Source organism: Vitis riparia, chromosome 17, assembly GCF_004353265.1.
Source record: "Vitis riparia cultivar Riparia Gloire de Montpellier isolate 1030 chromosome 17, EGFV_Vit.rip_1.0, whole genome shotgun sequence".
Lineage (NCBI taxonomy): Eukaryota > Viridiplantae > Streptophyta > Magnoliopsida > Vitales > Vitaceae > Vitis > Vitis riparia.
The window spans coordinates 10,292,203-10,318,583 of NC_048447.1; the positions used below are offsets into that span (position 1 = coordinate 10,292,203).

At 38.8% G+C, this 26,381-nt stretch overlaps 1 protein-coding gene across 1 annotated transcript in view; it reads right to left on the bottom strand.

The window, feature by feature from the left end:
- LOC117904579 (serine/threonine-protein kinase ATM-like) overlaps positions 1 to 26,381 on the bottom strand; it is a 186,556-nt gene that overhangs the window by 94,461 nt on the left and 65,714 nt on the right. Inside the window, 8 exon segments of the mRNA XM_034817257.1 lie at positions 875 to 1,060; positions 1,336 to 1,455; positions 2,216 to 2,290; positions 2,511 to 2,574; positions 2,639 to 2,685; positions 10,321 to 10,477; positions 19,823 to 19,950; positions 20,342 to 20,467. Of these exon segments, the coding sequence (XP_034673148.1) occupies positions 875 to 1,060; positions 1,336 to 1,455; positions 2,216 to 2,290; positions 2,511 to 2,574; positions 2,639 to 2,685; positions 10,321 to 10,477; positions 19,823 to 19,950; positions 20,342 to 20,467 (903 nt within the window).

Below are 26,381 nucleotides of genomic sequence, written 5' to 3' on the forward strand. Positions count from 1 at the left end.
GAACACATGGAAGCAGTCTACAAGATTCTTAGATATTTAAAAATGACACCAGGGAAAGGTCTATTCTTCAGAAAGACAGAGAACCATGACATTAAAGTATACTCAGATGCGGATTGGGCAGGAAACATCATTGACAGGCGGTCCACTTCTGGATATTGTTCTTTTGTCTGGGGAAATCTTGTTACCTGGAGGAGTAAGAAGCAATCAGTTGTAGCCAGAAGTAGTGCAGAAGCTAAGTATAGAGCTCTTGCACAGGGAATCTGTGAAGGGATTTGAATAAAAAGGGTTCTTAGTAAATTGGGACAAACGAGTTCATCTCCGATTCTGATGATGTGTGATAATCAGGCAGCTATAAGCATAGCAAAGAACCCCATGCATCATGACAGGACCAAGCACGTTGAGATTGACAGATACTTCATCACAGAGAAGGTGACTAGTGAGACGATTAAATTGAACTACGTTCCTACCAAGCACCAAACCGCAGACATCCTCACCAAAGCTTTACCTAGGCCTAACTTCGAAGACTTAACTTGCAAGCTCGGATTATATGATATATATTCTCCAGCTTGAGGGGGAGTGTTGAAATTTGGCATTCAAAGTTAGGGTTTTAATTTAGGAAAGTATTTTAGGAATAAAAAAAGAGAGATCATTTAGGATATTTCCTTAGGATTCAGTTTCCTAATTTTTAGGAGAGAATCAAGCTAGATTAATATTTTCTTATTCAGTCATTTGTGTATATATATATGTGTATGGTGTGTACCAAATAAATCAATAAAGGAATTCAGAAATTCTTCATACACCCTACACCACAAAGAATCTTCCATCCAATCAAATAGGGAGCAGAAAATCAAAAAGAAAAATAAAAGGAGCGAACCATATATTTCTTAATGAGTTTGTCTCTTTCATCTTCTGATATTTCTGCAACATGCAAAATTGAACTCTGAAGCACTACTGCTCCTTTTTCCCACCCAGACTTCTTACTGCAATGCAATGCCATACAGACTGAAAAGATGGGCACAAAATGATTTTTAACCAGAACTGCCAGAGGTAGACCAGCAACCTGAAATAAAATGAGAGCAACATCAAGAATGACAAAGGAAAAATGCAAATGTGAAACAATGGCAAACAACTTTCGGGTACAACTTACATGAGTGAACACAACGCAGGACCCTATTTCCTTGTTGAATAGGGGTAAACAATTTCAACCAATTACAAATGTCATATTCCACAATAAAAGTGAATTCGAAAAAAAATTTAAGTCCAACACAAAATTTAGGGTTTTCCATGGGGCCTAATAAAGAAAAGAAATGGAAATAGAAAGCTGAAGTCTCCTACCGAAGCAACCCATTTGAGATTGGATGTGTCCCCATGTAGAAGTAGAGCTGGAAGAAGCCAATGGCAGCAATACTGCATGAAATATGTAGGTTCAACACTTGGAACAAAATGGTCCCTTATCTGAAAAGAATAATTGCCGAATGTAAGACTCTTACAATAAATAAAATCAAGAATTAGATGCCATAAGATGGGGCAATAGCTTAAAACTGGAAATAAAATATATAGGAACATATGTGTGCCAAAATCAACTCCTAGAAGGTGAAATATATTAGAAGTTAGAATAATGAATAATGAAAGAGATGTGAATAATGAATTTTTGCCATAAACCCTAATGAAAAAATCATCCAAACAATTACATGAATAAACTACAGCAAATAACAAAGCAACCACACTACAAGAAGTGAACAGAACTGAATATAGAAAGAGATGTAAAACTTTCTAGCCCATTTAGTTTTGAAATGGAGACTAGAAAAATTACAATATTTAACAGTGATAGGAGCATCAAAATAGAAACAATGAAAACGTAATAAGCCAAAAACTATCCTAATCTTATACCCATATTCTATCACACAAGAAAACCTTCCACAACATGAAATTGGTCTGAAATGCATACTGCATGATGTTGCTTGTTGGTAAGGTAAAAACGTAAACTTTACAATCCAAAAACAAGCCATTCACCCAATTTTAAAACACAATCCACCAAAAAGTAAAGCAATATGCAACTCATGTTATTAACTTCCTAATAAATTGGAGAATAATGAAAGCCAGAATTCTTTTTGGCCATGTACACAACATATATTTAGCAGGAGAGCCCTACTAGATAAGAAACAGTAGCATTGCCTTTCCTACCCACCAAAAAGAAAAAAAAACAGTGTATTACCTCAACAAGTGCAACTAAGCTTACGCCACATGTGACCCAACAAAAGAGAATAGATCCTATAAGCTCCTCCAAGTACTGCAAAAATCCAGAAAGTTCATATTAAATCGAATTGAAAAATGAAAGCTTGTCCCTATCAAAATCATTTAATTTTAGACAACTTTCATATGAATGTATTGATTCTTCCATTGATAAGCCAGGGTGCATGAGCTATGTCAATTTAAATTGCTTTTAGAAGCACTTTAGCCACTTTGTTCACCAAAATCAAATTATTGAGAATAGGGAATAGATGCATCACCTTTGACCTAGTTGTATACTGGAGTTTTCTTGACAGATTATCAAGTGCTGCAAGGACCAACTCCCTGAAACCAAGCAACACTCATTAAAAACAAACTGATAAAACAAGTCAAAAGATTGAGACCTTACCTCTGACAAGGATCAAGGGCAGAAACAGTGCACATCATGAAAACAGCCTGCATGTGACATAGTAGGTCAATAAACGAATACAAATATAAAACTCTCTAGAGAATGCACACGAAGTTAAAGGTAAAATTAAATAAAAAAATAAAGGAAAAACAAGTTTAGCAGTTAAATCAGAACTGAATCAACTAGGCACTGAAATAAGGTTAAACAAGTTCATCAATGTTCTGATCCCGGTCAACCCAAAAACCAAAATATCTTGAAAAAGCAGAAAACTTAAATACATACTAAGACAAGATTATAAATAAATAAATAAGAACCAGAGTTCTAACAGTATAAAATAACAGTTAATTCACTTAATGTATCATGCATAAACCTGTTTCTGAAGTGTCAGACTTTCAGACAACTGAAATGTCCTAAGAGCCCTATTAAGTATCAATAAGATTCATCAAAGCTTGGAGAAGGAAGAACATGACACGTGCACAAGCAAGAGGTTTGTTGAATATAATGCATTTATTTATTTATTTATTTATTTTTTTATTGGAAACGACACAAATATATATTGATAGATAAAAATAAGTACAAAAGAAGGATGAGGAATCCTCCTGCCAAAGAAAGCTAAACTAAAGAAAAATACACTGAAACACAAGCAAACCCACTAAAAATACCACTCCCTAAGGAGTACACACTGCTATCCAATCAAGTTGTATCACATTAAGGGGGGTCCCCTTAAAAACCTTGGAACAATAAGCCCAAAGAGAAGCAAGGAAAACAATAGAGTCCCAAAGATACTCTGAATTCCTTGCTTTATCCTCAAAAATCCTCGCATTTCTTTCCCACCACACAATCCGAATAAGAGCAGTGCTTGCAGCTTGCCACAAGGCTATCCCCCTCTTAGACGAACCAATCCATTAAATTTGATGTGCATCATGTCAAGGATGCTCCTCGGGGGACCCAATCCATCTTAGCTAACTGAAATAGCCTGTGCCACAACCCAATCGTCAAGGAGCAATGAAGAAAAATATGATCAGCTGATTCCCCATGCTTCATGCACAGAATACAAATATCAGGACTTAGGGCTTTGTAGGGTCTTCTCACTTGTAGCATGTCATTAGCATTCACCTTCTTGTGTGCCACTAACCAGATGAAGGATTGCACTTTGAAAGGAACTTGAGAATTCCAAACGAACTTAGAGGGAAAAACTTGAGGAGCTCCAGAAAATTGGGATAAAGCTAGAAAGAAAGATTTAACTGAAAAAAGCCCTGAAGAAGATAAGGGCCAAAATCTGGCATCTGGAACCATAGGAGATAAGTGCAATCCATCAAGAGATCGCATGAGGCCTTCTAAGTCCTCTATCTCAGAATCTGACAGGTTACGACGGAAATTTAAATTCCAAGAGAAAGGACGAGTAGGACCGAGAACTGAAGAAATAGGTATGTTTTTATCCAAGACTACTCTAAATAGACTTGGATATTGAGAACCCAAAGGTTGGTCCCCCCATCACAAATCTTCCCAAAACCGAATTCTTTCCCCATTTCCTACCACAAACCGAGTAAACGAGGAAAACTCCTGAAAGACTTGAGCAATAGCCTTCCAAGGACAGCGATGTGACCATCTGACTAATGTGTTAGCATCCCAACCATTGGAGTGTGAACCATAAATGCTTAGTATGACCTGATGCCATAGAGCTGAACCCTCTCTAGGGTACCTCCACAGCCATTTCCCTAAAAGAGCGAGATTCCTCAGAGAAATATTCCCAAAACCCAAACCCCCTATTTCCTTCGGTTTACACACGACATCCCACCTGACTAAATGATCCCTTTTGCCTTCCCCAATCCCTGACCATAAAAAATCCCTCTGCAACCTCTCGATTTTTGCAGCGACTGAAGCGGGTAACTTAAATAAAGACAGAAAGTAACAAGGCATATGGGTAAGGCAAGATTGGATGAGAGTTATCCTCCCTCCGAATGATAGGTAAGCCTTTTGCCATCCATCTAATCTTCTTGAAATTCTCTCAATCACAGGATCCCAAAATCCTCCTGCCCTGGGGTTCCCACCCAAAGGAAGACCCAGATAGAGTATAGGCCAGCCTGAAGCCTTGCATTCAAGTGTCTCAACCAATCTTGAAATATGAGCTTGATCCAAATTGATACCATAAATATTACTCTTGTCTAGATTGACCTTAAGCCCAGAAATATGCCCAAATGCTAACAAAAGACTCTTGAGAGTCTGCAAGTCTTCCTCCCTAGTGTTAGAAGAAAAGATGGTGTCATCGGCAAATTGCAAATGAGTAACCCTAGTTCTGTTTCTACCCACCCTGAAACCCTCCAACATATTTCTCTCCTTTGCTCTCAAAAGCATCCTACTCAATGCATCTGCTACTAAAGTAAACAAAAAGGGGCATAGAGGGTCACCTTGTCTTAATCCTCTCGATGCCTTAACCCAACCTTTAGCGCTTCCATTCACCAATACTGCATAAGATACCGATGACAAACATCCACTCATCCATTTTCTCCATTTAGGACTGAACCCCTTCTTCTCCAACACTTGATCTAAAAAATCCCACCTTACTTGATCGTAAGCCTTTTCAAAGTCAATTTTAAAGACGACACCTTCCTCCCCTAATCGTCTTCTCTCATCTACTATCTCATTTGCTATGAGAACCGCATCCATTATTTGTCTCCCTTGAACAAAAGCTCCTTGAGTAGAATGGATGGTTTCATGTAAAACCCCTCTAAGACGCCCTGAGAGCACTTTGGCTATTATCTTATAGAGACTAGTGATCAAACTAATGGGTCTAAAATCTGAGATTTTCTTTGTCGTACTCTTTTTGGGCAAAAGAACAATGAAGGAGGCATTAGTGCTTTGATTGATAACTCCGCTCCTATGAAATTCTGCAAACACTCTCACTACATCCTCCTTAATCACATCCCAACAGTCTTGGAATACTGCAATAGTAAAGCCATCAGGCCCCGGAGCCTTGTCCCTATCCATCTAAAAAATGGCCTTAGAGATCTCTTCTTCAGTGAAAGGGGCATCCAAACTTATCGCGCTCTCTTCCGAAATAGGGGACCAATCTAATCTTTCAAATATAATGCATTTATAGTGTACAATCTTTCTTTTCTTAATATAGGTCACATATATGGTAGTTAGTTCAACCTAACCTTGTATATATATTTCTCTATTGTAAGAAGTTAACTAGATGAATGAAAATTAAGGTTTTCTCTCTCTCTCTTTCAACATGGTATCAAAGCCAAGGGAGAAAACCTTATTCTTTCTGGTTTACCCGTGTAATTAATTTCCGGAATCTGTCCAGTGACCGTGTTTCATTCCAGTCACCTTTTCCATCTCCCAAAACTTTTCGCTCATCCATATCATAGTCAGAAAACCCTCATCACTATTAACAATTTTCCGGCAACTTTTTTCCTGCGACTTTTTCTAACGACTTTTTCCGACACCAACCACATCATCAGGAGCGCAAACATGAGATCTGCACCTTTTCTCAAAGCACCGGAGCCAAAAACCCACCCACGCGCCACTCTTCTCTAGGGGCCTGAATCCCACGCGTCAGCGCATGAGGGTGCATGCCCCACTTTCCGATGCCGAGCTTCTTCCAACAGGCTCGTCTGGCACCGTCTTGCACTTCTAAGCCTCCATCAGTCCTTTTCGAACCCTGCTTCTCCATTTTTTGGCATTTCACCCTCTACGGTCTTCTTTAAGCCTCTGACGGCCTCCAACAGCAGCTCCCCTCCTTGGCCGAGACCTGTATGTGCCTTGGCAAGGCCTCTTCTTCATCCCCAATCACTTTTCTCCTTTGTTTGGGTCCCGACATACCAGGTTCTTCTTCCACAGCTGTGATCCGACCTCCCTTTAGGGCTCTCTTCGATCCAAACGTGATTCAATCTCAAGTGAATTGGATATGGTGACTAAAAATCCCATTTTTACATACGTCATCTCTGGATCTCCTACTATCACATCGGAAAAATTGATTGGTCGTGAGAATTATCTCTCCTGGTCAACGTCCGTGGAACTCTGGTTTATCGGACAAGGTTATGAGGATCATCTTGTTACACCTGAGGATGTTATACCTGATGTTGACAAAGTGAAATGGAAGAAGATCGATGCACAATTATGCAGTGTATTATGGCAATCTGTTGATCCCGAAATTTTCCATCATCTTCGTGCCTACAATACTTGCTTTAAACTATGGACTCAGGCTAAAGGATTATACACGAATGATATTCAACGATTTTATAAGGTGGTTTCTGATATTGTTCATGTGAGACAGTAGGACATGGATCTGTCTACTTATATTGGCCGGATTGCATCTCTTAAGGAGGAGTTCTTAACTTTGATGGTCTTCACTAATGGTGCTGAATCTCAACAAATACAGACTGACAAGTTCTTTATGGTGTTAACCCTCATTGGCCTCCGTTCAAATCTTGAGCCTGTCGGAGATCAGATTCTTGCTAGTCCATCAGTACCATCTTTGGATGATGTGTTCGCTCGTCTATTACGCCTCTCCTCTACTCAGACCTTGTCAATTGATGGTCCTTCAGATTCATCTATGTTAGCCTCTCAGACTAACTCTCGAGGAGGACGTAGTGGCAATCGGGGTCGAGGACAACGTCCTCAATGCACCTATTGTAATAAGCTTCGTCACACTCGAGATCATTGCTATTAGTTACATGGACGGGCCTTCTCGCATTGCCCACATTGCTCAATCATCTGATCCTCTACTATCTCGACCTGACTCCGCTACGAGCTCCACATCTCAAAGTATCATCCTTACTGGTAGTGATTATGATGCCTATCTCCGATATCAGGCAGCCACATCAACTTCTGTTGCTTTTGTTGCCCAGACCGGTAATGTCTCTGTCTGTTTTACTCAGTCTCCTTCTCTTGGCCCGTGGATTCTAGATTCTGGAGCATCTGATCATATCTCTGGTAATAAACACATTTTCTCCTCTATTACTACTACCTCTGCCTTACCTACTGTTACTTTAGCTAATGGTTCCCAAACTATGGCTAAAGGTATTGGTTTGGTTCAACCTTTTCTGCTTATACACATTCAAGACTCAGTCATGGGTTAGAATAATGTTTGTCTTCCTCTTCAAAATGGTCACAGAGACAAGTTTTTCCTTTTGAAGAGGATCTCTAATTTTTTTAGAGTTTTATGAGGTTTGGACCAATTTGTTTTTTAGGGATTTGAAAGGAAAAAATTTCTTTCGATAACTCAGACGATTTCGTCAAGTCACCTTGAAATCTCAATCGAGTCAACTGAGTTTAACTGATTTCTGACCAAGTCTATATTTGAGATGGTATCAGGTATCGAACTTGGTGCAGAAAAAACCAAGGTGGATACAACTCAATCGAATCATATCGGACTCTATCGATACTTTGAACCATGTTCAAAAAACCCAATCCACATTATCATAAGTCTTTTCAAAATCAATTTTGAAAACTACCCCTTGATCTCCAACACCTTTTTCTCATCCACTATCTCGTTAGCTATTAGCACCGCATCTAGGATTTGTCTCTCCTAAACAAAAGCTCCTTGCGAAATATGAATAGTTTCATAAAGAACACCTCGTATACACCTTGATAAGACTTTAACTATGATCTTATATAAACAAGCAGTCAAGCTAATAAGTCCTGAGTTAGAGATCTTTTTGGTCTAACTCTTTGTTGGCACTAAATCAATAAAGGTGGCATTGGTACTTTGAATTATTAACCCACTATTATGGAATTTCGAGAACACTCTCAATAAATCCTCCTTAATTACATCCCAGCACTGTTGAAACATGAAACGATCAAGCCTAAGAGCCTTGTCCTTATCTAAGCAAAAAATATTTTAAGAATTTCTTCTTTATAAAAGAGTGGTCCAACCCGGTACTACTCTTTTCATATGGGTGACCACTCCATGGGAACTCATATATAGCTTTTCAAAAAATGCAATATCTCCTTTGAAATACTTTCAATGTTATCTAGAAATGTTTTATCTTCATTCTCCAAGACCTTGATGTACTACCTATTACGCCTACCATTAGCCACCCGATGGAAAAACTTTAAATTACAACCCTATTCTTTTACACATCTCACCTTGGCTTTTTGCCTTCAGCACACCTCTTCCCTTAACAACAATTCCTCGAACTCCCTCTTCCTCAAGGCCCTTAATATTGAAAGCTCAGTAGATGGATTCCCTTCCTTTTCAATAGCATCAATCCTAGCAATATTAGTAAAGATATTCTTCTTCCTATCCTTTAGCTCTCCAAAAGACACCTTTTTTCCATTTTGTCAGTTTTGATTTAACAAATTGTAGCTTCTTCACAAACATATGCCCTTCCTACCCTTCGCTCTGAAAATCCCTCCATCAAATATTAAATGTTTCCTTGAAATCTAGGCGAAGCATCCACATATTCTCAAATCTAGAAGGAATTGGTCCTCATCTAAATGGATTGGTGTCTAAACCAATCAAGCAACGATTAAAGGTTAATTTAGGAAGAATTTCTGGGGGACTTTAAGGAAATCTTTGTTCCCACTCATTTGAATATAAAAAAATATCCAAGCTCTTGCATATAGGGGAATCTTGCATATTTGACCAAGTAAAAGAAGCATTCCCTAGAGGTAGATCAATTAAATCACTCTCTCCTACAAATCCATCAAAATCCCCCATACTAGGTGTCAATCTAGAGCTACCTAGCTTTTCTATTGTCGGGTTTGTTTTATGGGCTTAGGGAAGCTACCAACCTTGAGTTGCTCTGGGTTCTTCACATGGATGACTACATTTTACCATATTAAATTAGGAAATGGGACCTGTGTGTCACAAGTTGATTCAAATGAACCTCCCCATGGGCTTATATAGAGCCAGGAAGCTTCTGGAGACTCCTAGAGTGGGAAGAGTGTGGAAGGTTCTTGAGAAGCCTGGAGAAATCCACACAATTCTACACTATGGTGGAAGGCACGAGAGGAGTCCAGGGCTTTCTAGAGAATTCTAGAAGTCTCTTGTATATCCTTGTACATAGACTTGTACCTAGAATGATGTAGGACATTCTAGAATAGTCTTGAGTTGTAAGGAACCCTCCAAGGGTCCAGAGAGTTCCATTGGTGCCTATAAATAGGTGAGGGCCTCATTTGGCCAAGGCACCAAGCAAGCGAGCATCCAAGCACTTGTAAAGGTTTCCTTAAGTTAGTGAAAGCTTTCATTCTTTAAAGAGTTGCCTACTAAGCGTCTTAAGTTTTTGAGTCGCGAGTATCTTAGCCGAGCAAGCTAAGCATTGGGGGAGCAAGGCTGACTTAGCAAGATCAAGCGTCTTGACTTGCCTAAGTGCCGCACGAGCTTAGTGAACGACTAAGTCCGTGACATGTGGGACTTGCTCACCTACTACACACGATTATAAACCTTTTTCTTCCTTTTTGATTGTGTCATTTACTTAGAGATTTGCTTAGAAGTAGACAATTTGGTGTAAAAGGTAGGGCTTATATCTTATGAGTTTTAAGGGACATTTTTATCCACCTAGATAATTCATATTGTTTTACAATGGTTCAGTTTCAATCCATCAAGCATTCAATTTTTTTTTGTTTAGTAAGGCTTTTGTTGTTTCTAATTTCTGAAGAACATATTTTCTAACAAAATCTTTTATTAACTTGCCAATAATACAAAGGAAAAATAAAAATAAAACAAGTACCTCCAACTCCATTTTCTCACTATACATTGCAAGATGCATTAGAGTAATAATAATAGTCTCCATTGTCGAATGAGGCTGAGGGCCAGCATCCAGGACCTCCATTGCTGTAACAAGTTTTCCTTTCAAGGACATAACCAATTTAATGCCAAAGTTTGAGCTGGAAGAACATAGAAAGAAAAACAAAAGGTTACTACTCAAAAACACTTCCTGGTAAAGCTAAATTTGAATTCATAACAATGCAAGACTCATATCCACAATGATGGAAAGCAACGTACAAAGAAATTAACTTTATCACAAAGCAATATAAGATAAAATACCGAGTAGGAAGAAGGCTTTAGCGTGCAAAAGGCCCATCAACTATTTCTACCTTCTCCACTTCATCCTCCCAACTCCAATAATATATATATATATAAGCTTCTTTGAGAAATAAGTTGCATTTTTGTGTTTCAAACATAATTCAAGAGAAGATCATTGTCATTAGAACCCAAACCTTATAAAATTCCATGAACATATATACATGATCTCATATTCTAGTAAAATTTCATAATTTAATTACACGTCCAGCTCATCCAAAATCCAACTTACTAGAGTTTCACATCATTGAATAATAAGATTTGTTGTTTTAGTTTATAACTTTAAGAAACTCGAAAAAATCACTCCACTTCTATAGTGACAATAGTTTGATCAACTCAAAGCCCACTATCCTTCAAATACAAGCTTTTTACATATTTAAAGGGAATATTAATTTTTCGGCGAAGCAACTCTAATAAATGATTTTGCAGAGTGAAAAGAATACTAGATAATTGTAGATGTGATAATCACATGGATCATACATATCATGTCAGAAGCTTTGCATTAACATGAAAAAAACATTAATGAAAACAAATGGGCATGCCAAAGAACACGAGGGTTTGTGCTTACTTGGATCCAATTCTACAATGGTAATCATGTCACTCTCTCATTTTTCAGAAAAATTCTCATTAGATAAAAGCCCAAATATGGTTACATCATCTTCGTCTAGGGCATCCATCCTTTCTTTTGCTCACAAAAATGTTTTCTTTATTATTCAATAAGTTGGATGTTAATCGATATCATTGTGAGATTTGACAGTTAGCTAAACATCATTGTGCTTCATTTCCTTTAAGTAATACAAAATCAATATTCCCTTTCTTGTTAATTCATACTAATGTTTGGGCCTCTCAAATCTCAAGTCTTTCTAGAGCGATGTGGTTTTGTGTCCTTTATTGATGACTGTACTAAGGTGAATTGGTTATACCTCATAAAAAATAAATCAGATGTTAGTTCTTTGTTTCCTATCTTTCACAAAATGGTTAAAAAATAGTTCAGAGTTACAATAAAAGTCATTGGATCTAACAATGGGGAAAAATACTTTAATCAATCCTTTTCTTGAAAAAGAAGGGATTATACATCAATCTTCAAGTACTAATTCCCCAAAACAAAATGGTATGGCTGAACAAAAAAACAAGCATCTAATAGAAATCACCCAAGCCTTAATTTTTCAGAAAAATATACCTAAATCATATTTGGGAGAAGTTGTCCTAATTGCAGCTCATTTGATTACTTGACTACCCTCAAAAGTGCTTGAAAATAAAACTCCATTGGAGACACATTTTTTTCCCACATTTAAATCTCTCCCATAAACTTCCTCCCAAAGTCTTTGGTTGTATGCCGTTTGTCCATGTATATCCCCTAAATCACAGAAAAATCGAGGGGAGTTAGTGTGACTATCATGCAACTGTAGGTTTACTCTAAGTGGAAATAATTTCGATCTTATCAAATGCAAGCTTAAAAGTTTGAATCCAAGCATGGTTATGAACTCACAAACTCAACTAATTTTGGTTCCAATGTCATTTCTCCTGCTTCAAATTTGTTGCTCTTACTAGAAACTCATGATCAAGATCCAGAAGTGTTTCATAATCTCCATTTACAAATTGCCTTTAGGAAAGCTACCAGAAAATTCACTTAACACCCAATTTCCAATTTCATTTCATTTGAAAACTTATTCCTGTCACATAGAACCTTCCTTATCCAATTAACTCCTAGTGAAATTCCTCAAATAGTTCAAGAAGCAGTTACAGGCAAAAATTGGAGGAAATTCATGAAAGAAATGATGTTAGCACTCAAGAAAAAACCAAACTTAGGAAATATTAAATTACCAAAAGGAAAAAAAAACTAGTTAGATGTAAACGGGTGTTCACAATCAAATATAGAATTGACGGCACATTCAATAGATATAAGGCTAGGCTAGTGGTTAATGGGTATACGCAAGCTTATGGGATGGACTACCAAGATCATTTGCCTCAGCAGCAAAGATGAGTACCATTCGTATATTACTATCTTTGGCAACTAACTTTGGTTAGTCTTTACAACAACTTGATGTTAAGAATGCATTCTTGTATGGTGATTTGGAAGAAATATATATGGAAACACCACCGAGTTTCAATAGAGACTTCAAAAGCAACAATATGTGTAGACTAAGAAAAGGGCTTTATGGCCTTATACAATCTCCCTAAGCATGATTTGGAAGATTTGAAAAAACCATGAATTGACATGGAGTTTCGAAAAAGTCAAGGAAATCATATTGTCACGAACTTAGGCAACTCACCCGCTTGAAGTTGCTAAGTCAGCCTTCCCCTCATACTTAGCTAGCCAAGCTAAGTTAGGCACACAATTTGGAAGCTAAGAGAACCCTAGGCAATGCTTAATGAATGGAAGCTTTATTGCTCTCAAATGATACTTTACAAGTGCTTAGGAAGCTCACTTGCTTGGTTAGGAAGTGATTTGGGTGATTTTGGGTGGTGCCTTCGCCACATAAGGCTTTTACCTATTTATAGGCACCTTAGGAAGTCTCTAAAAACTTGGAGGGTTCTTTACAAATCAAGAATAATCTAGAAGCTCTTACACTAGCCTATATACAAGGCTATGTACAAGATGACTTTGGAAGACTCTAGAACACCCCACACTATTCCAATGCTCTCCTAGCCAAGTGTAGAGATGTGTGGACATCTCTAGCTCTCTCTAGAAGCTTCCATACTCATCCACTTTGTAGCTAAGTGTAGATGTCTCTAGGTGTCTTTAGAAGCTTCCTATCTTTTATATAATCCCATGGGGAGGGTCATTTGAAGGATCTTGTGACACTCTCCCCCACCCATGTCGTCGACGTCCCAGTTGTTTCCTCTTCTTGAAACCTCCCTATGTGTTTCCAGAACCTTCACAAGGCATCCATCCGCATGTTCCCAGTTTGCCTGCCTCTTAGGCAGTCCTTTCCATCAAACTAGATACTCTATCACATGAGGGACCCCTTGTTTCCTGGTAACCCGTTTAGCCAAGATATTTTTTTACTCCTTCTCCCGTTAGGCCTCGGATGGATGCAAATACCTACGCTTTCGATGCTTGGAGTGTTGTTTCCTCTTACCCATCGAGTTCACATTTCCATTGGTGACCTTGTCCATGTGTGTGTGGGCTACCTCAGCTCGTTCCTCTTTTACCTCATTTACTTACACCCTTGATAGTAAAAAGGTCTAAGGTGTACTAGGCTTTGGGTTGACTTGGAGGGCACCTAGTAGCTGCATCGAGCCCATATGTATTTCGTCTTCCTGTTCCCTCTCCTCGATCATGGCACTGAGCGCCTTCTTCTTTGGACAATCCCATGCCCAATGTGGACCGTTACATAGAAAGCATTTGATTTTAAACATAAACTTCTTCCTTTCTGTCTTACTCTTTCCTTCCCAGACGTTAGGCGTCTTACCTGATCCTATTCAAAGAGCATTGTGGTCCCTTGAAACTTTGTCTCCCCCACCTGTGGCGTGGCTATCCTCCGAGGACTCAACCTTGGAGGAGTCTCCCCTCTTGTAATCCATTAAAGACTCTGCTACTATCATAGCAATGGCTAAGTCTTGAACACCTCGACGTCTTAATTCCTGCTCGGCCCACCCTTGCAGGTTATCCATGAAGTTGAATAGCAACTCCTCCTCAATCATATTAGGAATCTCAAGCATTGACGAAGAGAACTCCTTGACATAGTCACGAATCGAGCCTATGTGTTTGAGACGCCTCATGTTTTTCCTAGCTAGGTAGGTCATGTCCTTGGGGTAGAACTACCTTTTGATCTCCCTCTTAAAGTCCTCTCATGTCTCTGTGGTGCAAAGGTCTTTCTCCATATCAGAGAACCTTTGACGCCACCATAGAGTAGCAGTGTCAGTAAGGTAGAGGGTTGCAGTCCTTACCTTAGCCGCCTCAACAGTCAGTGCGATAGCCTCGAAGTATCGCTCCATATGCCACAAGAAGTTGTCCAACTCCTTGGCATCACGTTTGCCACTAAACCCCCGTGGCTTTGGCTCCTCCACCCTAGATGCCTCCTGTGTGGCCATGACCGTGCCGACACAACGGCCTTGTAAATGGCCAACTCCTGCCTAACCTCCTGGTCTTAAGACTCTATTCGGGTGGCCAAGGCCTACATCCTTGACTCCATGCTAATAAGCACGCTCATGACCTTCTCTTGGAAGGACACAAACTCCTCTTGTGACACTAGCTGAACCTGTGAGACTAGCATCCCCTCACGATGGTCTTAGATTTGTTCCCTAAGATCCTCCATACCCTTCTTCATGCCTTACTCGACCAAGTCCAACCCCTTCCGAGTGTCCGCCATGGCTAGCTCCACCTTGGCTAGCCTTGCCTCCATGTTGGCAACAGCATCACAAGAATTAACCTTCCTACCCCTGCCCCATGCAGTAGGCTCAGTCTCCCTTCCACAGGTTTGCTCACTAGCGCCCTCAACATTGGACCCCAACATGCTTCCTTCACAATAGTCGCATCACAACCGTGCTTTGATACCAATTGTCACAGACTTGGGCCTTTCCTAAGCTCACATACGACACTTAGGCAACTCACACTTGAAGTTACTAATTCAGCCTTCCCCTCGTACTTGGCTAGCCAAGCTAAGTTAGGCACACGATTTGGAAACTAAGAGAACCCTAGGCAATGCTTAACGAATGGAAGTTTTATTGCTCTCAAATGATACTTTACAAGTGCTTAGGAAGCTCACTTTCTTGGTTAGGAAGTGATTTGGATGGTTTTGGGTGGTGCCTTCGCCAAATGAGGCCTACCTATTTATAGGCACCTTAGGAAGTCTTTAGAACCTTGGAGGGTTCCATACAAATCAAGAATAATCAAGAAGCTCCTACACTAGTCTATGTACAAGGCTATGTACAAGATGACTTTGGAAGACTTTAGAACACCCCACACTATTCCAATGCTCTCCTAGCCAAGTGCAGAGATGTGTGGACATCTCTAGCCCTCTCTAGAAGCTTCTACACTCTTCCACTTTGTAGCGTAGATGTCTCAAGGGGTATCTAGAAGCTTCCTACCTCCTATATAAGCCCATGGGGAGGGTCATTTGAAGCATCTTGTGACAATACGCTCTTCATCAAATGCTCACATACCATTCACATTGTTTATGTTAATGGTATAATTGAGAATGGAAGTGACTATGAGGAAATAGAAAGACTCAAGAAGAAACTAGCAAAAGAGTTCGAGATAAAAAAAAAAACTTAGAAAAACTCAAGTACTTTTTAGGGATTGAAGTGGCCCAATCAAAGAAGGGTATTTTTATCTATCAGAAAAAATACATTTTGGATCTTCTCAAGGAGAGAGATATGGTTGGTTGTGAGCCTACTAATGAACAAAATCATAAGCTAAGGGAAGCTCGAGAAGATGCAGTAGTAGAATGTGGAATATATTAATGGCTAGTTTGGAAGTTAATCTACTTGTCAGACACAAGGCAAGATATAGCCTATGCTTTCAAAGTCGGAAAACAATTCATGCATTCTCCCATGGAAGTTCATCAAGAGGCGCTATGCAAGTTTCTACTTTACTTCAAATCTACTCTAAGAAAGGGAATTTTCTTGAAGAAAAATGAAAAGCTAAACCTAGCTAAGTACACCAATGCAGATGGGGTGAGATTAGTGATGGATGAACGCTCTACCTATGGTTACTATACACTCTTAGGTGGCAAATCAATAACATGGAGAACTAAAAAGAAATCTATGGTGGCTCAATAAAGTGCAAAAGCAATGTTCAGAGTTATGGCACAAGAGATATGCGAGCTATTATGGATAAAGATTGTCCTTGATGATCTAGGAATCAAGTTGGAGAGAACAATAAAGTTAGGTTGTGACAACAAATCAAGAATCACTATAGTTGACAATTCAGTACTGCATAACCAAACAAAACAAGTAGAAGTAGATTGACGCTTAATCAAGGAAAAACTCGATAGTAGTCTAATCTACACACTCTGTTTCAACAGAAGGGCAGCTTGTAGATGTGATGACTAAAGAATTTGCTAGTCACCAGTTTCAAATAATCACATGAAAGCTAGGAATGAATAACATCTATTCTTTAGCTTCAGGGGGAGTGCTAGCAAAATCGTAGGAATCTGATAGTGATCCTAGTCAATGAAATAATTTTGTATTTATTTCTTTCTTTTGTTTATTTAGTAGAACCTGATTTATGGAAGAGATTAAGAATGATAAGTGGTAGGTGAATCCAATCCCCGATTTTTGGGAGAGATTGTAGGTGAATCTAATCCCTAATTACATATAAATACGATGTACATATTATATTCTAATACAATTCACGTAGAACAAAACTTGTTTCAATACACATGGAAGCAGCCACTGGGATATTTAGATACTCAAAGTAAACTCCTACTAGTTGTATATTGTTCCAAAAAACTAGGAAGATGACACTTGAGGTTTATGCAAATGTTGATTGGGAAGGATCAGCCACTGATAGAAGGTCAACATCCAACTGTTGTACTTTCTTAGGAGGGAATTTGGTATCTTGGAGGAGTAACAAAAAGCTTTTGGTTGCTAATGTGGTGTTTGTTTTTTTGGCTTTTTACTGAAAGCAATTTAGTTTTAGAATTTAGGTTGTTTGTTTTTCTACTTTTTCATGACTTATTATAAACTTTTTACTAAATAGAAAAAGCCAAAATATATAGCTTTTTCTAAATAGAAAAAATAACATATTGGTTTTTTTTACTTTTAATACTTAATAGAAATAAAATACTATAAAAACAAACAACCTAATATTTAACACTATTAAGCATTAAGGTTCTATTTAGAATTAAGTAAAAAAACAAACACCACCTAAGTTAAGTGTTGAAGCAGAATTTCATGCCTTGGTGCATGAACTATGTGAGCTTCTCAAGATAAGAACATTCTTAGTGATCTTAGAATAAGTTAGGAAGGTCCTATGAGACCTACTATGACAACAAGTCCACAATCAGTACAACTCACAATCCAATTTAACATAACTGAACTAAGCAAGTTGAAGTTGATTGTCATTTCATCAAGGAGAAACTAGATAGTAGGCTAGTATGCAATTCTCATATATCTTAAAAACAACAATTGACCAACATACCAACCAATGGACTTGGAGCTCAACTATTCCAATCCTATCACAAACAAGTTGGGAATAAAAAAATATTCATCAGCTTGAAGGGGAGTGCTGGAGAATTGGTGCAGTAATTGTTAGATTATACAACCTAAATAGGCTATGATTTTATGGGAATTTTGATCCTTTTCTATACAATCGACTTAATTTACTTCCTCATATATTTCTAACAATTAGGGATTAATTAAGTAATTGATTGATTTCCAATAATTAGTGGTCAATTTATGGAGTAATTTCGAATCTAGAATAGAGTAATTTCCTTTTCCTTTTCCCATTGTAAAACATCATAAATAGATTGTAAATACACCTAATGAATACACACATATTATTTATAAATCATTCTATGTTTAGTATAGAAAAACTAGTGGTCCAGATTAACACCTAATAAGAGGGATTTTGATGGATTTATAAGAGAGAGTGAGTTAACCAATCCCCCTCTAAGAAATGCTTCTTTTGGTTAAATATGTAAAATTGAGACTGAATAGAACCTATAAAAAAAAAAAATTAAGACTGGATGGATGAGCAAAGATTTCCTCAAAGTCTCTAAGAAGTTCTTCCTATTTGTTGCCATATTGTTTTAAACACCAATCCATTTCGGTAGGATCCAATTCCTTTTAGATTTGAAAATATGTGGTTGCTCCACCCATATTTAAAGGAAAGATTTAGTATTTGGTGTAGAGATTTTCAAAGCTAAGGGTGGGAAGGTCATAGGTTTATAAAGAACTAAAAGAATGGAAAAAGGTGTTTTTCGAAGAGTTGAAGGAGAGGAAAAAGAACATCCTTAATAAGATTGCTAGCATTGATGCTATTAAGCGGGAAGGGAATCTATCTCCTGAGCTTTCAGCGCTGAGAGCCTTAAGAAAGGGGGAGCTAAAGGAATTATTGTTAAGGGAAGAGATGCATTGGAGGCAAAAAGCTAAGGTGAGATGGGTAAATGAAGGGGATTATAAAGTTTTTCCATAGGGTGGCTAATGGTAGGCATAATAGGAAATTCATCGCCTTGGAGAATAAAAAAGGGGCACTTCTGGATAATGTTGAAAGTATTTTAAAGGAAAAGTATTTGGCTAATGGTACACAAAAAGATAAACACCAATTAAGAAGATTCTACAAAGCCCTTAGTCCTAATGTTTGCTTTTTGTGTATGGAGAGTAGAGAAACATTGGATCATCTTTTCTTACATTGTTTGTTGGCTCTGGGGTTATGGCATAGACTGTTCAAATTAGCTATAACTTGGATTGGGTTCCTCCTATGAGTATTTGTGACATGATGACCGTCGTATACAAGGGATCCATTAGAGGCAAGGTTCTTTGGCAACCGCTTGTCTCACATTGTTTTGGGTTAGCAAGAAGAGGAGCATTGAGTAGGTCTTGCTTGGAAGGATAAGTTATTTAATATTAGAGCAAAGAATTGGTTTTCTTATAATCACATGTGATCCTTTACTGATGCATAGTTCTAACTTACTAATTTTTTTTAGGCTCAAACATACTTTTTGACCAGTTCATTGTATTTTAGGGAGGATTCTTCATCCTTCTTCTGTATTTCTTTATCCATATTAAATACATCATTTGTTTCTGATCAAATAAATAAATTAATCATTCTATGTTTTATTAACACTTTTGGGAGACAAGACTAACAAGTAAGGTTGTTGATAAGTCAAAAACATCAAGGTTTTTTATTTTCTTTTGAAACCTTAGAGGAGGTTCTGGTGATTTACACAAATTTGTTAAATACCATATCACACATTTTAGTAATTAATTTAAGTTCACAAGTTGTGAATGCCTACAAGTAAAAGCAAACACCTAGCAAGGTGTAAGGCAACTGGCCTAGGGTTCTGCATGAAGTAAACACATTCAGAAAGCAAATCTATTTAACAAGAGTTATCAACATCCAAATCAGGCCATAATAGAAGGCACAGGAGTGAGACCGTTAGAGAAAGGAAAGAAAAGGGAAGCAAACTCCATTAAGTAGGAAATTTACCAAGGATATTAATGACAAAAACTATGAATATGAATTCTTAACAACCCACCAAATATCCTGGAATAGCTCATCATGTCCGTCCCATGTTTGGAAAAGAACACCAATTCGTCTAGCCAGGAAGAACCTAACTCGATAATCCTGATCTCGGAGCATTGTAAGAAGCCTTTCAATCATTGTCTAGATGAAGTACATCACAGAAACCATGCAAAAAAAAAAAGATTGAAAGGAACAAATCAATATCAATTCCTCCAATATTGAAACAAAAACAAACAAACATGAAAGGAAACAATACATTCTCTCTTTGTATCCCAAATTTGCAAATTAGAGCCAAAACAGAATATGACCATGACTAACAATGATATACAGGCCCAGACAACTGAGACACAAAGCATACACACACACACTAACACACATATTTTTGTACTAATGCATATATAAAGAATAGAATTAGGTGAAGAATCAATCAACTTCCAAAGGTGCATGTGTCAAATGACTAAGAGAAGAAATCTTTCTGAAATCCAAAAAATAAAAAAAGGAAATATCTTTCTGAAGTCAGAAAAATAATCACCTGACCAATTTGAGGATTAAGCAAAATAAAATCATAGATGCAATCGACCAGCTTAATGCGCCCAAACCAATCAAGAAAATCAAATTCAGCAACTCTGTTCACCAAATCTCCAAGGGAAATCAAGCACTGAAAATCAAAATTAAGTAGTTAATTCATAGATAACTACATAAGGTGATATTTGTCACAAAATCCATGGAAAGAATCCTTGGGATAGAATATCACTTCTGATATTTAATAAAATGTCATTATGATTATCACCAAATAATAACAATACATTTTTGCAGATCTACTAAAGCATATTAAAAAGATAGCATATGGTGTGTGTGTGTGTGTGTGTGTGTGTGTGTGTGTGTGTATTCACTTCTCTTGCAGGTTTCATAGTTGCTAGACAGACGGTTGCCATCTATTTACTGTTGGTAAGGGATTTAGTGATAGTTTTATCATAGGTAAATAGCAGTCATAAAAGATCTTGAAAATATAAGCAATGGATGCTCAGAACTGTGGACCTTGGTAAGGAAATGGGCTGTTTTGAAGCGAAGATCCACTAATACAAGAGAGGAGCCTTTTTTCTTGTTTATTTTCACACCTCCTTGAGCTTTTTTCTTCTTTTTTTTTCGATCAGAAACGAAGAAAAAATATTAATAGAAGAAAATATAGAAGAGAAAGAGAAGAAACCAAGAGAAGGATGAGAGGTCCTTCCCACAAAAACAAAAACTGAACAACAGAGAAAACACCCAACTATAGAAAACTAAAAACAAAGAAAAACCCCAACACTCTCAAACTTTTGAATCGCAAACCGTAGTCTAGTTGAGTTGTAAAACGCTTAAAGGAACTTCTCTAAAAGCTGTAGTACAAGAGGCCCAACGAGAGGAATAGAACATAAATAAGTCTCATAACATCTCTTCCGTTCTCCCCTTATCCTCAAAGATCCTATTGTTTCTCTCTTGCCACACCATCCATAACAAAGTAAGGCAAACGATTTGCCAAAGTGTCTTGCCTCTTAATGAGTTCCCCAAGCCTTTAAAAACAATAACCAGCATATCCTCAATACTCCTTGGAGGAACCCAAGCCAACCCTGCTAGATTGAACAACAGAGTCCAATGGTAACAGGACAATGAAGAAAAAGTTGGTCGATCGATTCTCCATTTCCTTTGCAAAGAATGTACCATTGAGGGCAGAGGGATTTGTAGGGTCTTCTCAATTGCAACTTGTCATTGGTGTTTACCTTCCCATGTGCTACTAACCAAGCGAGGGCCTTAACCTTTGAGGGGGCTTTTGAACTCCACAAAAACTTGGCCGGAAGGAACAAGATAGGATTTGAGACTTTTGACAAGGCCAAGAAAAAAATTTTCACTAAAAACAAGTCTGATGATGACAAAGACCATGCTCTTGAATCTACCAAAGAATGAGATAAAAGAACTGAACTAAGGGAGGACATTAATCTCTAAAGGAGATCAATTTCTGAATCAGTAAGATTGCGGTGAAAATTAAAATTCCAAGACAGTGGAAAGGAATTGCCAAGGACATTTGAGACAGTGAGGTTTTTCACAGAAATAACTTTATAAAGAGCAGCAAATTGAGAGCACAAAGTTTGGTTACCCCACCAAAGATCTTCCCAAAAACGAATTTTCTCCCCATTCCCCACCATTAGGCGGACAAAAGGGGAAAAATCCTAGAAAACTTGAGCAATAGCCTTCCAAAGACATCTATGTGACCATCTAACCACCATGTTGGCATCCCATCCATTAAGATGTGTCCCATAAATACTCGCAATAACCTTATGTCAAAGACCACTTCTTTCTCTAGGGAACCTCTAAAGCCATTTCCCTAAGAGAGCAATATTTCTCAAAGAAGTCTTCCAAAAACCCAAACCTCCCAACTCCTTTGGTCTACTAACAACATCCCATCCGATAAGATGATCTTTCTTCCCTTCCCCCGCCCCAAACCAAACAAAATCCCTTTGCAGCTTCTCAATCTTTGAGGCTATTGATACTGGGATTTTGAATAGGGAGAGGAAGTAGCTAGGGATGTGAGACAGACTTGACTGAATTAAAGTAATCCTCTCTCCTAGAGACAAAAAGGCCTTTTTACAACCATCCAACCTCCTCGAAATTCTCTCAACCACCGGATCCCAAAAGCCTATTGTCTTTGGGTTCCCTCCCAATGGAAGGCCTAAATAAGACAAAGGTCACTCTGACACTCTACAATCAAAAACCGAGGCCAAACTAGACAACAACTCCTGCCTAGTATTAATACTTGAAATGGTGCTTTTTTCTAAGTTGATTTTTAAACCTGATACTTTCCCAAACACCAAAAGGATAATCTTGAGGTTTTGAAGATGTTCCAAAGAGGTTTTAGAGAAAAAGATGGTGTCATCTGCAAACTGTAGCAAATACACTCTAGTCCTATCCCTCCCCACAAAGAAACCCTCAGTTAGCCTAGTTTCCTCTGCTCTGATCATCAACCTACTTAGAACATCTGCTACTAAAGTAAAAAGGAAAGAAGAAAGGGGATCTCCTTGTCTCAAACCTCTAGATGCCTTAACCCAACCCTTTGCATTCCCATTACATAGGATTGCAAAACTTGATGAAGACAAGCATCCCCTTATCCAAGATCTCCATTTCGAGCTGAACCCCTTCCTTTCTAGCACATGATCTAAAAAGCCCCAATCCACATGATCATAGGCCTTTTCAAAATCGATTTTGAAGACAACCCCTTCCTCCCCTGACCTTCTTTTCTCATCCACCACTTCAATGGCTATCAACACAGCATCCAAAATGTGTCTCCCTTCAACAAAGGCTCCTTGAGAGCCAGAGATTGTTTCATAGAGGACTTTGCGTAAACGCCCTGATAAGACCTTAGCAATTATCTTATATAAACTTGTAACCAAGCTAATAGGTCTATAGTCTGAGATTTTAAAAGTTTGGCTTTTCTTAGGCACCATAGCAATGAAGGTCGCATTTGTACTTTAATTTATTATCCCATTGGTGTGGAACTCAAGAAACACCCTCATAAGATCCTCTTTTATCACATCCCAACACTCTTGATATATTGCAATAGTAAAACCATCAAGACCAGGGGCCTTTTCCTTATTCAATTGGAAAACTGTCATTCGTACCTCCTCTTCAAAAAAAGGCTTGTCCAGCCAAACTGCACTCTCTCCAGGAATAGGGACCCAAACTACTTCTTCAACCCTCCAAGAAGCACCTTCGGGTTTAGAATAGAGTTTCCCAAAGAAATTTACAATCTCCTCAAAGATAACCTCAATGTTGCTTAAAGTCACCCCCCTCTCAGAGATCAGAGACTTAATGAACTTCCTACTTCGCATTCCATTCGCCATTCTATGAAAGAACATAGAATTGCAATCCCCTTCTTTAATCCACTTGACCCTAGATTTTTGTCTCCAATGAACCTCTTCCTTTAATAACAAATCCTCTAGCTCCCTTCTTCTTAAGGTCCTTTTTGATACGAAATCAAGATTCAAATTCTCTTCTTGTTCAATTAGATCAATCCTACATAAGTCCGAAAGAATGAGCTTTTTCCTCTCTCTTAAATCTCCAAAAGGCCACTTTATTCCAATCTTTCAACTTTGATTTAACAAACTTTAATTTCCTCATGAACTTGTGACCTTCCCAACCTTCAACCGTACACTCTTGCCACCAATCACTAAACTTCTCCTTAAACTCAAGATGGAGCAACCACATATTCTCAAACCTGAAAGGAATTGGACCCCATTTTAAAGGATTAGTTTCCAAACAAATTGGGCTATGATCTAAGGTCCATCTAGGAAGCGCTTCTTGAAGACTTTGAGAGAAAAAGGAATCCCACTCAGAAGAAAACAAAAACCTATCCAACCTCTTGCAAATAGGAACAACCTGCATGTTTGACCAAGTAAAAGCCGCATATCTTAGAGGGGGATCCAACAAACCACTCTCCCTTATAAACTCGTCCAAACACCTCATGTTGAATGTTAACCTAGAATCACCCAGTTTCTCATAGATCCTCCTTATTACATTAAAATCCCCTCCTACACACCACATTGGGAAAGTCAGACCGTACAGTTCTTGAAGCTACAACCAAAAGTCCTTCCTCCACAAAGGCTTATTCGGGTCATACACTGAAGTTAACCAAAAAAGTCCTTCCTCATTAGAGTTCAACTTCACAGTTACAAAGAAAGATCCTAACACCTTCTCTGTGCACTTGAACTTATTTGAATCCCACATAATCACAACCCCCCTTGAAGCCCCACAAGCAGGAAGAGCAGCCCACTCCATGCTTCTACCTTTCCAAACACTACTCACAAACCTCCTATCCCAAATTTCTTTCTTTGTTTCCTGAAGCATCACAACATCTGGATTTTGAGAACTTAAAAACCTTCTTATAGTCTTCTTTTTCTTCTTGGAACCTAATCCTCTTGTATTCCAACTTAAGATCTTCATGTAAACAAAAAACCCAGCACAAACTACAACCAAACCTAAGCCTCTCCCTTGGTTCCACAATCATTTTTCCTCTTCCTTCTGAAATAGACCTTGTCCACAGAAAGAGTACTCTTGCAATCTACTTCCGCACCTTTTCCATTATCTCTGACAATTCTAATCCTCAAACTCTCCAAAATCGACTGAACCTTGACCATCTTCCTAGGCGTGAGGCCTTCAATCTGAAAACCTTCCAACGGGAGGGTGGAAGGTTCTGGCTCTGGGAACGAAGCCTTGCTTGAGACGCAAAGCTCCTTTGGGCTACTAAGTGATTCCCTAAAGGACAGTCTTTAAAATTTCGGTTAGAGTCTTCTACGGGAAACGCCACACCTTCAAAAAAGGGCACGCCAACACGACGATTAAGCTCAACACCGGGAGAATTCGAAAAGGGAACACCCTGAGAAGCAAAGTTGACTCCAACGGAATCGGAAAAAAAAAAAAAGGTTGACACCGAAAAGGATGAACAGCAGAAACAGAGGAGACAAGAAGAGATTTTGGAACAAAAGTCCTAGCCAAAGGATGGCCCTGCTCAAAGGAAGCTGAGAAAGGAGGACACACCTTATTTACCAAACTGCAACGCAACATCCCTTCGTCTCCCTCAGTCTCCTCGGTGAAATCTTGGGAAGTTTCTAGAACAGGAAAAAGAACGCCCTTATTGGAGACTTAACTGCCCTGGAAAATGGCTAGATTTGCTTCCGCTGAGCCACCCCCATCTAGGTCACATTTCGATGCAAAAGGCGACACCTTTAGGCTCAGAGGCCAGCTTCTTGCTTTGCACCTTGCAGAGACTGAGGGGCTTTTAACTTTGGCGACTCTTGAGAGTGAACAATCGACGTTACCTTCTTTGCGAAGGATCCTGAGCACTGGCGCTTTGAGGACGAAGGCGCTACAGGGCCGCCATTAGAGGATCCCGCTTCTGTTTCAGGACTAGACCGGTAGGAAACCCAAAACTCTTCACCCCAAACTGGGCCCTAACAGATCGGGCTTTAAAATAGGCATCTGGCTTTGTTGGCCCGATAACGCTTCCCACCGCTGGGCCCAAGAGACTCCCTCCCCATCCTTTATCCGCTAAGGAAGCCAAATTTGAAACTGAAGAATGAGAACGGGAACAATGACGAGGCCTCCAGCTGTAGCACTCATTATCCCTAGTAGTAGCACGTAGCCCCGCAGCTTTCTTTGGCCTCTGAGAGACGCAACCTCCCGTTGACATCAACTCCCCGTTGACATCAACTCGTCCTTTTCTGCAAGTTGACTCAAGCCTGAGAAGGTCGTCTCCTTCCACTTCTCTGATGATTGAAACTGCAACCGCAAATGACCAGGCCCCATCTTCCACCTCTAGCAGCGCAGGTAGCACGACATTTGGAAGCATCTCCACCCACAACTTTACCTTCGACAATTCTACAAGCTTCAGAGATTCCCGTGCGACCTTCGTTACCTTCCCCCACTTCTGCAGAATGTATCTCAATTGAACCTCGTCCCACAAATGAAAAGGAAGGCCTCTTAGTTCTAACCAACCTCTTCTAAATTTTCCAAATACAACAATATTTTCTCTTGGCAACCATCTC